The 15359-nt window shown below is 34.4% G+C and overlaps 1 protein-coding gene across 2 annotated transcripts; it reads right to left on the bottom strand.

The window, feature by feature from the left end:
* Positions 1 to 461: 461 nt before the first annotated feature.
* On the bottom strand, positions 462 to 15002 carry LOC111056782 (protein fem-1 homolog CG6966). 2 transcript variants are annotated; one of them, XM_022344184.2, is made up of 6 exons: positions 14745 to 15002; positions 10355 to 11230; positions 5960 to 6295; positions 4445 to 4867; positions 3159 to 3284; positions 462 to 1781 (listed from the first exon to the last, which is right to left on the bottom strand). In XM_022344184.2, the coding sequence occupies exons 2-6, from the start codon at positions 11201 to 11203 to the stop codon at positions 1557 to 1559; spliced, it is 1959 nt and encodes a 652-aa protein (XP_022199876.1). In that variant the 5' UTR covers positions 11204 to 11230; positions 14745 to 15002; the 3' UTR covers positions 462 to 1556. The 2 variants fall into 2 exon arrangements, with proteins under 2 accessions (XP_022199876.1, XP_022199877.1); XM_022344185.2 differs by having other exon boundaries at positions 10355 to 11225; positions 14745 to 14985.
* Between the last annotated feature and the right edge of the window lie 357 nt (positions 15003 to 15359).

Genomic DNA, 15359 nt, shown 5'->3' with positions numbered 1-15359 from the left:
ATAAAATTCTGAATATCATGAGATCATTTCGAACTCTCTGTCTCCAATGAGTACTGAGTTACGATTTTTCAAATATGAATGAATTTTAAAGAAAAAATCAATTATGATGAATTTTTGTTTTTGATCAACAATATCTTCCGATTGTTACCATCTAGATGTATAATTGAAAATCCCTATGGGCGTATTTTTGTGCTCTACAATCTGAGATAAGGTACAGCGCTCTATCTCATATAGATTTCCAGGTACACCTAACAACAATGCTCCTTGTATTGTGAAAAATTATCAAATAAAATTAGTTATTACATTGATTTATTTAATATCAATTATTAGATTGGATAATTTGAATTCGCTTCCGTCGTCATCCCGCTTCGAAGTGCGCAAGGCGTAAACAGTGAATAAATTGTACCTTTTTAATTTGTATTGAATTGTAATTGTATAAGTTTCAAAGGAATAGAAAAAAATTGTATTGAACAAGTGACTGTATTCTTTAAGTACATTTAACATCAAGTTCATCATTTATATTGGTATATTACACTTATAAGTTAATTACATTCAAATATACATAAATTGCATTGACAATAATATATTACAATATATATTTTTGAATTATAGTCAGTAAGCAGTTGATTACACTATTTTAAAGCTTTAGGGTGGCCACTAACGTTAGGATAAGTGTGTTGAGCATGTGTGTACACACTACACACAAGAGGTAGTAAGTGTCATGAGCGAGAGGCTTCGAACAAAAAAAAAACTGTTCGACAGCAGCTTCTAACATAAAATAAACAGCGAAAATTAAGTAAGCAAGTAAACAATTGGAAATTATATGATACAAAAATAATTTTACCTCAAATAGAGCAGAGAAGTAAAAACAACAAAAAATCGAAGATACAAAAACCTAACCTCAAAAACTTTGTTTGAAGCCTTTCGCTGTGATGACACAACAATGCATGACGATGTGAGTACACACATGTTCAACATACTTGCCCTGTCGTTAGTGGCCGCCCTAGAGTAAATTCGTAAATTTAAAAATAAATAAGTAAAATAAATAAATAAATGAATAAAAATAAAAAAAAATCTTCGTAAATTCTAAATACTTGAATTTTGTAGTGCAATGATTAAGTAAAAATGAAGACAAATCAGAATACAAGTAGCCTAGGCTACATACCAAATGAATCCAATCTAACGTGCAACCCCATGCTCAGATTATCATGATGTTTTTCCTTCAAATCTGTTCCTATTCTCATTCGTTTCTAATTCATTTTCTCGACAATTTAATACAGTATGAATAGCATTGGAAACACAAATAAACTTCTATGATTCGGGGTGAGTTTCTTCATCCCCAAAAATAAGCAATTCAACTGCTACGTCCTTCTTAATATTATTTGGATATTTTTAAATTATTAGATTCTTTTATAGTACGTTTTGACATCGAGATGTGTTAAGTAGTGTTTGACATCGATAAGTAGTGTTTGACATCGATAAGTAGTGTTGCGATAACTATTATCAAGGTTAAGTGGAAGAGGGGACTTGGTCCTCAATTAAACGATATTTTCATTTTATTTTCCATGCAGTCTCACGAAATTCTCGAGCTGAACTGATACTTCTCCAACGTATGGTATTCGATTTTTTACAATAACGGTTGCAGCTAAACATTGAAGAGAGATATACGGTACCAGAGCAATCGTAGATTCAGTATTTTCGACAATCAAATTGGCTGGTGTTTCACCTTTTTTGTTGGGCATATCAAGATGTGCTCCACTATCCAGCAGTAGTTGAACTGTCTGAAAAATTATAGAAAACAAAACGATTGGTAACACAATTTCAAGGATATAATCATACAGATTGGCACACCGAATACTACTTGTAATTTTGCATTAGGATTAAAATATGACAAAAATGTAAACGCAAAATTGGGATCAGAAGGCTACATCTTGTTTATTCAACAATCACATAAAGATTTTTTTAATAATCATTTCAACATATTCTGTAAATTAAATCCTTATTAAGACACTGCTATGAACGTTGAGTGATCATTTTGAATGGGCTATATCAAGCGTGGGGTATTGAAATATTGAAACATATTATGACGTTAATGCTAGTAGTAATGAAGATAGTAGCATTCCCGAATAAACTTCATACATTGTGTGCTTATACAATTATTGTGTGTATAATAATTATGAAAAAAAATGTTAATACAATGTGAATATATTCAAGTCTCAAGTTTTTGTTGGGCCAGTTACATATAGCCATGTGACAATTCACATTGAAGAGTCATACAATAAATTACACAGGTACAACAAAAACAATAGACAATAATAAATAAAACAGATAAGTTACATTAGAATCAAAGAAAATTTACAATTGAATCAGATAATTTAGTGGGTTCCTGTACTTGGGAATTATTTTAAATACACAAAAAATCACATAAAATTGAATTGACTATGGTGTTGTGATCAGCAGTAATGAATTCCTCCACTGAATAAAATGGATTCACAATCAACCAGGATCTAAATACTTGGAGAAAACGTTTATTTGGCAAAGATCTAACTTGAGTTGGTAGCAAGTTATTGAATTTGTAGCTTGTAGCTCAACTTAGACTTTTCAAGTCTGCATCTTGGAATATAATTATATATACTCTCACGGTGTGAATACAATTAGTTACTCCGATTCAAGCTTTTTGGGACACAGAATACTTATTATTATAATTTCATTTTTCTATTACACCGACATTCTATTAGTGCAAAATACTTCGATGCAGATACAAGGAACTTCAACCATCGCTCAGAACTCAGTCCTCAACACAATTCCATTCATTTTTGGTTATAATAATGAGGTCAAGAAATCACAGTATCTAATGGTCATGAGCATCAAGGTCTAATATTGTAGGTAATAATATTCAAGCTATACGTCAGATGCGGAGTGTCTCAAAAACAAATTCATATCCTTATTCAGTCGGAAGGTAATATAAACCAGTTACAATGATTTTAATTAAAAAGTAGTTTTTACTGAAAAATGTGAGTTTCCTTTGAAATTTTCGCATAGATACTTCTGGTCTGTTTAACAAATAACATTCCATTCTGAGAGTTGTGAAAATGAAGGATGAGTATGGTTCATAACATAATTTAGTAGGCCAGATTTAGCTAACAGATAATACTTACTGGAGCATCAAAATTGTATTGTTTAGCCGCAATATGCAGAGGTGTAGAGTGAGAGAAATTGCGTGCATTAATAGGCGCTCCACATTCGATGAGCAAGTTTATCACAGGTATATTCGGGAAGATTAGCTGCAAATATAAAAATCATGATAATAAATAAAGAATCGAACAGAGAAATTAATTTTAAAAGCCAACAAATTATCAGTACATTACATGTTGGATTTTATGAAGTTAATTGGATTTAATAATAGGCAGCTATAAATCAATTAATGTCATGGATGCCGATCTAGTGTTTCAAGAAGAAACATCATATTTGGTTAATGGATCAACATTCTTTACCTAATTCTCAAGTTGACCGCAAACTGAAGGGGTCCATATATAGCCGGTTTTGACGCGCAATTTGATTCATAATACTCGGTAGATTTTTCATTTTATGGATTTTCCAAACATGGCGAGTCAAAACCCTTGTAGAACTGATTTTATTCATAAATACATGTTTCTCAGTTCAATAGATCGTTATTCAGAATAGAGGGGTCCCACATGAGTAGGCACTCAGACAATCAACAACAAACTAAAATATGACTCGCATTCAATTTTTCTCGATTCAAAAAAGTAAACTTAGTGTTACTGGTTATTATTATTACTGTTATCATTATTATTTAAAATATTTATGTTAATTCCTACATCAAAATATTTACATTCCACCACTGGGTTGTACAATACTGTGAGGGACATGCGTTTACATGATGACGCTCAGTCTTCACTGAATTTATAAAGTAACATGAAGTTCTACATTATAACAGACATGCTCTTCATACAATGGAGGCTATATCTATATTATAAATATTTAACAATGTAGCCTATAAGAAATAATAAATAATCCAACTTCATTCGAAATGAAATTAAGTTTGATTTGGTGATGATATTGAAACAAATTAGTTGAATGAAAAGATTGGTGAATGCAAAAATGAAAAGTTACAGTAATGAGTAAAATTTCAAGTTAAATATGAGTAAAAGACTTATAACACTTATTTAGAAGACTTATAAACGATTCTCGATAACGAAACTAACCAAACAAGGTTTGGTCACGGTATAGAATTAACTTGTGTGGCATTAAAACTCCTTTCAGTTCTTCTCAAGTTTTCATCCCAAGTTGCACTGTATCTAATAGGTAATGTAACTGATTTCATTTTTCGAATAGGAGTTTAGTTCTGTATTCTATTATTTTTCCCCAGAAAATCACCATGCACTTATATAAGATAAAATTAGTGAATGAAAATCTAACTAACCTGGTTGTTTTTCAAGAAGTAGAAAGTGCTTTTAATGGTGTTCATACGAGACAGGAAAAGATGGAGAATAGTATCGCCGGTTAACACGGAATGAGGATTTAGCTGGACCAGCTTCTTCACGGCAGAGTAGACGATATTGTACTTTTCTTCGCAGCGTCCCATCTCGACCATCAAGTAGATCAGATATGTAATACACTTGAGTATACGATCGTAGCTCTCTTGCTGGCGTTTGAAAACAGGCCTCAAACTGAGCAGCCGCTGGCAATCGGGGATTCTATCAGTGAGCAGGTAGAAAGTGGCCAGGACATCTTTGAACCTGAGTCTATCTTCACAGCCTGCCCTGCCAGCAGCGCTTCTTTCGTTCAGATCGAAATATTGCCTGACAAGAGCTTGCGCAGTGAAGCATGTATCACTAAACAGCACCTGTCATTTAAAAAATATACAAAAATTTATTTTTATACTTGAACTAAAAAATTGAAAATTAGTAATATTGATTTTTTAGTCGTTTAGGCTGCTTATATACCTACAGAGAGAGAGAGCGAGAGAGAGAGAGAGAGAGAGATGGTGTGAAAGCAACGCGATAGCAACTCGGTTGTTTCCACGACTTTCACTAGACTTATTAATACCTCACTATCAACAATACCATTCAACTTTGCATGTTGACAACTCCAGTGTCTGCTACCTGTATGTCACCCACGCACAAGCCAAAAAGCTCATGTGGGCATCATCCGCAATATATATAAAAAACAACGAAAAAACAGTATTTTCAGTGTCAGTAATAATTGTAAATCAGACTTACTATTAACTATTAATAAGTGTCAATCAATATTAAAGAGTCCAAGTTGAAATCCTAAAAATCACTTGTAGTTACGCTCTTCATATTCAACTCACAAAAGGAATTTTAATATTTTAATACTTTCTTAGACAATGTCAATCATGTTTAGTCAGTTATACGTCAATTCCAAGATCTATAAAATGCTCTATCCTTCAAACAGCATTTGATAATTCGAGTTAACTTTAAATTGAAAATTATATTCGAAAATATTGTTTTTTAAGTTTTCAATCAATTCAGTTTTATCAGTTAATCACTAGTTTTACAGATATCGGTCGATAAATTTTATAATTTCTATATATCATTTATAAGACGAAAGATTATTGATTCTATTTATTTTACAGTGAATATTGATGTGGCAGTAGATGTTTAGGATTTACCTTATAGCAAAATACAAAGCATTCCAGTTCAACGATATAGACAAACTAGTCGTTCAAGGAGCGAATCAAAGCAACAGTTTTCCACTCCAACAGAACTTGCATTGCTATAGACACTAAATATTCAGATACAGTTGTTTTTGACAAAATAAACTTAAATTAAATGATTGAACAGCATCAAATTTATAATACTTTACAATATGGCAGCACTGTTTTGATATTAGTGATTACTGCTTGGTATTATTTAGCGATTAGTCTAACATTAATTGAATGGAGATAAAGAGAATTGAATTGAATGATACTCACAGAATCTTTTGCCACCCTTAGCTCCAAGGCCTTCCTCCACAAATTGATACAGCACTGAAATCGAGAGTCGTCAGCATAGGCGGCTCCACGATACATCAGCCTGAACAGTGTATCCTTATGTTGTCCACCAAGAACACGTTCACAAATCAGCAGGCTTTGTGTTTTCAAAGCATCAACATCGTAAGCCATCATTTCAAGATCCTTCTCAGTTGTGAATTCTTCAGCGTAATTGAATGTCTCCGACGGTGGGATGTGAGGGAGTTTTGGTAATGGCTTACCATCCTCTCCATTCTGTTTGCGATAGTTTATTGCCATCCTCCACTGTTGTAATGTCAACTGCAAATTGAAACAGACAGACTCAAATTATTATTCAGTAAAGTGATGAATGGACACATTAGAGCACACTGAAAGTGAATAATTATGAACAGAATGTTTCGAGAGTGATGTTACAAGAGAAAATTATCATCATCATCAAATCATTTCATTTGCCATACAATAAATATATATTTAAAACAAATAAAAGAAAATACATAATTTTATAATCAAAAGTATAAAATAATAAAATAAAAAGTAAGCATAAATAATACCAAAATCATAATTATATACTTTTCATGTTAATTGGCATCACGAGCAAAAGGAATTAAGCCTTGCCCGCTGGTGAGAGTTGCAATCAGTGAGTTAGGCTTGAATAAATTTTTTACATTGGTTGTCTCCTGGTTTTATACAATAATAGAGAAAAAAAATAATCCACACTTTAAAATATGTTTTAAAAATTGGATAATGCTTTAAATTGAAAAGAAATAGTTTTCTATTATCCAATTTTTCAGTATTTTGTAATTAATTCTTGCTTCCAGATCAAAAGGCAATTCATTTATGAATATTGTACATATATAAATGAGCTGTCTTCTAACTACTGTTAGTTTTGGTTTATAGATTTCAGGTATTCGTCAATAATATCATACTTGGATAAAGATGTTTTTTCAAGGCGATACGGGAAAAATTTGTCACCAATATACTGTACTTTAACTTAGGAGAACTCGTTCCTCAACTACTGGCATTAGCCAATGTGAGGAGCCGCCGTCATTTTTTCAAGAATATTTTTGTTGTACACTATACACGTGGAAGAATAAGTATAATTCCTGAGAGATTTCCTGATAATCTAGCCATCTACTGGAAAATTTACTATAACGTTTGGTCAAGCTTAAAATAGGATATACAAAATGAGAGCCATGTATACTGTGCGCAGACTTAAGAAATTATCTGAAATATAATATTGCTTCATCTTGTCAAGATCTCACTTGATGTTATTCAAGAAAGTAGGTGAAGTAGGTGCTTTTACATTAATGTTTTTTTTTTAATAATTCAATCTATGCATATTACGATTTATAATACATATCTCCAAATATTTATTTTATTTTGTCTTTTTTCTTTAGGGCTACTTTTAATATAGATTCAACTTGGTGCCAATCTAACAAAATTATTAATTTAGTTACCAGTTAACAACTGTTTCGAAGAAGTACTCTCTCTAGAATAAAGTTCTAGTCGATATTAACATATGGTAGGGACATTTTTCAATTATAATTAAGAGAATAAGAAGAATATATTTATTTATTTATTCGTATGCAAATACAATTCAGGTAAAAACAACAGGCATTTGCCCAAAACTGTTTCAAACCTTAATTTGGAATACACCGTCTAAAGGTTATGCTAAAGGTTATGTTAGGTTAAGCTACTTACGTAACTTAAATGATAATTCGTACACAATTTAAACCCATCAAACCATGAATCACCAGAGGTATAGTAGCAGCAATAAGAACCAGAAATCTACTTAACAAAAGAAGAAAGGAAGACCCAAACAACATTAACTTAACCAACTTCTATCATCGGTATAGGAATACACTCACAGCTTTAATTCATGAAACAAAGGACCAATACTATAGAGAGAAATTGTATGAAGCTGGAAAGGATAATAAAAAAATGTGAAAGTAATCAAAGATGCTACTGACTCTAAATCAAAAACAAACATGAAATTGAATGCTATTAAAATAGATGATAGGATTTTCAATCTAAAGGAAAATCCAGAAACTGTGCTCAACCACATGAATAACTTTTTCACAAATGTAGGTGAAGAAATGGCGGAGACAATAATAGATTCCTTAAGAAAACCACTAGACCAAATCATATCCCAATATAAACCTGTTACAAGAACTCTACACTCCATCTACTTTCACCCAGTAACTGAAGATGAGCTTCTTGAAGCTATTAGTAGTTTGCGAAATGACAGTGCTCCAGGACTTGATGGAATCAATAATAGAACATTGAAGTCGATAAAAAATGTAATTGTAAAACCATTAATTCACATATTTAATTTAAGTCTGTCAAAAGGAATTTTTCCAAAAGCTATGAAAGAGACATGTGTTAGACCATTACATAAAGGAGGCGACAAAACAAATGCCACCAATTACAGGCCTATTTCACTTATAAGCAATATTTCTAAGATTTTGGAAAAACTGGTAAAGAAACGTCTTGTGAATTACATGGAAAAAAACAACTTACTATCTAGGAATCAATTTGGTTTTTGTGAGGGGAGGAGTACAGAAGATGCGGTATTAGAATTGTCAAATTTTGTCACAGATAAGCTAGAAAATAACAAAAAATGTGCAGCAGTGTTCCTGGACCTAGCAAAAGCTTTTGACACTGTTAATCACAGTTTGCTGCTGAAGAAATTAGAAGCCATGGGAATTAGAGGAGTTCCTCTAGCATGGTTTAGATCATACCTCTGTGACCGGCGTCAAAAAGTCAAAGTTGAAGAACATCTCAGTTCAGAGGAAACGATGAAGTTTGGGATTCCCCAAGGAACAGTTCTTGGGCCAATTCTGTATTTGGCATATGCAAATGAGCTATGTTCAATTAAGATAAGAGGAAGAGTAATAGCTTTTGCTGATGATACGTGTATACTATTTGAAGGAAACACCTGGGAGGAAGTTTTTAATCTGGCACAGGAAGAATTGATCAAAGTCGATAAATGGTTAAGAGAAAATTTGCTTACAGTAAATGCAACAAAAACGAAATTTTTAGCCTTTTCTCTGACAGAACGGACGAGACCACCGGATTCTTCAATAATCCTGCATCACTGTGGAAGCACCAACAACCCGTGTGATTGCCCTTCAATTCAACAAGTCAATGAAATAAAATATTTAGGAACAATAGTGGACAACAAATTCAAATGGGACAAGCACATTAATCTATCAATTACCCGGATCAGGAAGCTTCTCTACAAATTCTATCAACTCCGTAAAATCCTCAACTATGAGACATTAAAAACTGTTTATTTTTCTTTAGTGCAATCAATTTTAAGATACGTCATAATTATCTGGGGAGCTACGAATTTTACACATGTTGAACCTCTCTATAAACTTCAAAAACGAATACTAAAAATAATAGGCTTCAAGGAGAATCAATTCCCCACGAACATTCTTTTCAAGGACAGTAAAGTACTGAGTGTAAGACAACTCTACATCCAGGCTATCATCACGCGAATGAGGAGAAACAACGAACACATAAGACTGGCAGATCATAACCATCAAACAAGGCAGAGAAACACGTATTCAATAGTACCAAGGATGAACACTACATTTGGGCAAAGAAACTACACATATTTGGGACCAAAAATTTATAATTCAATACCAAGTTACATTAGGGAAGAATTCAATAGACACAGGTTCAAGAAAAGTTTATTTTCCTGGTTGGTTGATATTGGAGTGGAAAATTGTGAAAATTTAGTTAGACTGTAAATATTGAAACTATTTATTCTTCATTCCACTCTTTACTGTTTTTCATTTGAGCATTTCAGATATGGCGAGCGAAGCGAGCCTGACGGCTACTAATATAATATTCCCAGGAATAGCTCTGATTGAAATAGCAGTGCCCAATCATTTTTTCCGCGATAAATGCATTTCAATCTTCAACTTGGTGCCAATCTAACAAAATTATTAATTTAGTTACTAGTTAACAACTGTTTCGAAGAGGTACTCTCTATAGAATAAAGTTCTAGTCTATATTAACATAAATGGTATGGAAATTTTTCAATTATAATTAAGAGAATAAGAAGAATATACATGCTAAAAGACGAACTTTCCACCCTTAAAAACCACCCTTAGAGTTAAAATATTGCCAAAAAATTTCTTAATGCGCCTCTAAAGGGCCAACTGAACATACCTACCAAATTTGAACGTTTTTGGTCGGTAGATTTTTAGTTCTGCGAGTGAGTGAGTGAGTCAGTGAGTGCCATTTCGCTTTTATATATATAGAAGATTCATTTCATTTTATATATTATGAAATGATTCAAAATAAATATTTTCTGACAAGACATTCTTCAGCATATTATCAACTTACCTGAGTTCTCAATTGTTCATCGAGGAAGGTTGATCCCAAGAGTTCGTAGGCATCGGCAATCCTGGATGGCGGATACTCTATGGTGTTAATGAGGTAGTGGAATATCTCGGCGTCACCCTTGAGGCAGGCGGTCTGCAGTGCATCGTCGTTACAGATGCTCTTCAAGAAAGGGTCGGCGCCATAACGTAGCAGCAGCTTGGTGGTTTCGGTCCGGTGCTCGGAGATGGCATAGTGCAGGGCGGTCTTGTTCTGAATGTCGCTGGCATTGACAGAGGCGCCATGCTCAAGAAGGAAAGTGCACAGCTGGATGTTCTGAATGGAGTTGATCAGACAGGTGCCGCCGCTGTGGTTCGACTTGAGGATGTCGGCGCCACTCTCGACCAGGTAGGTGACGATTTCGATGTGCGTCATGAAGCAGGCGCTTCGCACTGCGGTCGAGCCTGTGTCTGAGGACGCGTTCACATCGGCTCCCAGCTGCACCAGCCTCTTCACCACAGATAGCTTGCCCGACACGGCCGCACACCACAGCGGAGTCGCATAGTGCACCGACCTGTCTTCGGGCACCTCGTACACGCCCCTCTGCTCTATGTTGGCGTGACACTTCACCACCAGATACTCCACCGTCTCAACGTTGCCTCGTCGACAGGCGACGAACAGCGGTGCACAGCCACCCTCCACCTTGGCCACGATCTCGCGCCTGTCGGAAACACTGTAGCGCTCCAGGTTGATGCGCAGAGGAAGTGACAACCTTGAACCCGGCGACGCCTGCTTCACCTCTTGCATCAGCTCGTGCGACAAATAGTGCTTCACTTCTCTCTTCTCAGTCGACACCTCCTTTTCCCGCAACATTCTACAGCTGTCTGCTCTGTCCCTGCTCTGTCAACAAACAACCAAACTTAGTGCAGCTTATTTCTTGAACACCACGCATATCTGGTGCAGTATAATACTGTAATAGACAGACTAGATTAAAGAATCCTATTGGAGAGAGTATTTCAATTGAAAAGGGGTTATTTTTTTATTAAGAGACTATTTCAATAAAAAAGAGACTATTACCATTTATTTATTTTTCAAGGGCAACTCTTGACGAGTATTTTAAGCTCAGGTGATAATGATGTAGGGATGAATGCCACACAAACGCTTCCGTTTGTAAAGATGAATGAATGAGAGATGATGAAATGAAATGTGAGAACGAGCACCCAGTCGGCACAAAATGAGAGTGAAATAATAGAACCCGAATCATCTGACAAATCCACAATAAGAACCACTTGCTACTTACTACTATCTAGTCAAAACTAATACAATTATTCATATCCTCTAAATTTATGCCCCATTAACAGATTTAGTTAGACTACTTATCATGAAACAGAACTAATCCTAGCTAAACTGAGATTGAACCTTTACAAAATTCGCTACCTATATTACTGAACAAGCAGGATGGAGACAATTAATAGAATAGAATAGAAAAAGTTTTATTGTAACCGCTTCTGAGGTCTTCCATGTACAATAAATGTAACACCTATACAATACAATAATTGAAAATATACTATTCTAAAAAAACCAAAATATCATGGAATATTTATTATACAATTATTGGAATGTCCAAATAAATAACAAAGAGGAAGATAAAAAAAATAAACAAATATAAGATATTCTGGTCTTGATATACAATTTATGATCTTGAAATACAAGTTACTGATTAGGAATATTTTTAGGCTCTGCTTGAAAACTTGATTTTGCAAACCTCTAAATTGTTCAGAGAGCGAATTAAATAGCTTCACACCAATGAATAGAATTTCTTTTGCGTGCTAGCATACTCGTAGCGGTTGGTGATCAAGTTGTTTGATTGCCTTCCTTTGAATTGGAAATAGTTTAGAGCTACCTATATGCCTTTGATCCTCAAAGTACAGCACCATAAGACAGGTGTGACTGGATGTGAGCAAAGTAGACTACCTTTAGAACATCAACAATGACACATTATGTCCTAAAATTTCTTAATATAAATATTCCTCTATTAAGCTTTCCAGCGGTATTATCAATGTGCCTGGACCAACTCAAACAGTTGTCTAAGGTGAACCCCAGAAACTTAGCTTCTTTTTCCGCATTTACTACTTTCAGCAGTCTCCTATTATAAGTGAAACTAAAATCTTGAACCTTGTTGGAGTTCACGCATAGCAAGTTTGAACTGCACCACCTCTCAATTGACTGAGTCACCTCTTGTGAAGCAGCATTCAAGGAAACCTCTGTTGGCGTGCTCAGAAACACACAAAGATCATCAGCAAAAAGATAACTCTTTTAGCTGGAGGGTCAACTATAGTTGGGAGGGCATAAATCTAGATTAAGAATAATATTGGGCCTAATATTGATTCTTGAGGAATCCCATGAGAGACAGGCAAGTACTGGGATTCTGATCCCTCAATTGTAACTTTCTGTACTCAATATTTTTCAAGGGAAAGGGTAGTTGACCCTTTCAGGCCAGTGACACTTTTTCCCCTCGGAATCAATTTGTCGCATTTTGAATTATTTACTTTATTTTTCTCATCATAAGGATTTTATGAAATCTTACAGACACAGAATAATGATGAAATTAATAGTTATATATTTTTAGGTTTTGTCTCATAGGGCTAAGATATTGAGAAGCTGAGGCTCAGAAGAGAAACTACGGTTCTCACAAGCTGGAAGTGGATAAAAGTCAACTTTAAGAGATGTACATGAAATTGAATAGGTGACAAGAGCTTGGGAAAGTTGCTGAGCTCTATCTGCTGGGTCAACCATTTTTCTTTTGAAATTATTATAATCTTTTTCGAGCCTATGTTGCGAAAATTCGGTCGCCTTCTGACTTTTTTACAGCGAAGGACTTTAGGCCTGCTCCAGGCGATAGTTGAGAAATCTCAAATTTTTGCACATCCCCGACAGTAGAGGACTGAAAATCAGTCCTCAAATGTTGCAGACCTTGACTGTCGCGTCCCCGATCAGAAAGCTTTAAAGTAGTATGTTTTAAAACGTGTTTGTGTAGTTTAATTTTGTCATCAATTCATTTGGCAAATGTTGTTCTGTTGTAGACCTTTACGCAGAGATATAGGTATAGTGAGGTCCACGTTATAATGACAGTATTTGGTGTAAGTGCACGTCCAGTGCCAACATACCTATTATCAAATTTTTGGTTGGGATCGATTTAGTATGTTATTTTGAGCACAAAATCACAAAAATTAAACGGCGCTCACTATTGTTTTTTAAATAAACTAAGTTCAAAGTAGCACAATTTTACATGCATTTAACCTAAGAGTAGCAGCCATTTTGATTATCGAAATCATCAAATTATGATATTCCTAATCTGAGTTTTCCTAACCCAAAGCTTTTCCTAACCTAAGCTTTCCTAACATAAAGCTTTTCCTAACCTACAGCTTTTCCTAACCTTAGCTACTTAAGGTTGCTACTTATAGGTTGAATGCATGTAAAGTTCTGCTACTTTGAACTTAGTTTATTTTAAAAACAATAGTGAACGCCGTTTAATTTTTGTGCTCAAAATAACATACTAAATCGATCCCAACCAAAAATTTGATAATAGGTATGTTGGCACCGGACGTGCACTTTAGCCCAGTATTTTATCAACTTTGGTATTGCTATCCTTGTCTATCATTCGACAAAGCCGGTGGTACTATACTTTTCTAGGTCCAGAACGATGAAAAATTATGTTTTTGACAGTGTAGAAACATAATTAATTAATGCAGAGAATCGGCATCGCTATTCTTCTATCTTTATCCACTGCCATTATAACGTGGACCACACTATTAATAGCCTAAAGGTTTACATTGGGCTAGTCTAGATCAGACCCCTCTAACACATGAGTATCGTTTTGTGGTACCGTTCCTGTCTCAAAATTTTTAATTATACGTGTGTTGCTACGGTACAGTAATATACTTGAACTATCAGATCAGATTCAACTAAAATTATAGCATCAAAGGCATAAAATAGCTTCAAGAAACAAAAAACCTCATCTTGATAAACGTTTATGATTTGACAACTATTTCCTGAATTAAAGAGAAATAACTTTTATCAATTAACATAGTTTTGTGTTGATACTACTTGTTTTACTATTTATATAGCTAGAAGCTAGAGGCACGGAATAAATATACCAGTGCTTCTCTACTCTGTGCTATAGTGAGGTCCACGTTATAATGACAGTATTTGATAAACTTTGGTTTTGCTATCCTTGTCTATCATTCGACAAAGCCGGTGTTACTATCCTTTTCTAGTTCCACAACGATGCCAATTATGTTTTTGACAGTGTAGAAATATAATTAATTAATGCAGAGAATCTGCATCGCTATTCTTCCATCTTTATCCACTGCCATTTTAACGTGGACCTCACTATAGAGGTATGCTATCTTACCTGATAATGCAGATTGCGCAAAGATTGATTAGTCCATCATACTGTACTAACACTGCAAAATTCACAACACTGAGTTGATTAAAACAAGATAATAAGCAAGATAGTGTCTTTAAATAAGAGGAAAAATATAAACTACAGGTATGAACAAATTTTTAATCTAAAGCAATAGCACCTTCTAAGTGCTTCTACTTCTTTCTGCTGCTACCTGCTGCTGCTACCACTGTGCTGTGCTGCTACTTTTAGAATGAAATGAATACATTTTCACATCTGTGAACTAGTGGTATCGAATCCCTAATCTATCGATTCATTGATCATCGACACTGCCAACTTTCGATATTATTTTATCGACAGCTTTCCACTTTGGAACTGTTGGAAATATCACAAAATTCCACTGAACAAAAAGTGTAGAGAATTTATAAGGCTTCATTTTTTAATAGTTAGCTATTTCGTTTGAACGTATTTTCCTCAAGATATGAGCGTGGGAGCAAAATACTGAAAAATGCTATATTTAAACCACCCTCATTCCCTTAGCACATGAGTTAGGAATGGGTACTTTTGATATATGTTCTTTTCCTAACTAGTCTTAACAAAGCTCCAAAGTCTAAAATTGTGTTT

The sequence above is a fragment of the Nilaparvata lugens genome, chromosome 1 (assembly GCF_014356525.2).
Source record: "Nilaparvata lugens isolate BPH chromosome 1, ASM1435652v1, whole genome shotgun sequence".
Classification (NCBI taxonomy): Eukaryota; Metazoa; Arthropoda; class Insecta; order Hemiptera; family Delphacidae; genus Nilaparvata; species Nilaparvata lugens.
The sequence above is the reverse complement of the archived record's forward strand: the minus strand, read 5'-3'. Positions and strand labels throughout refer to the sequence as shown.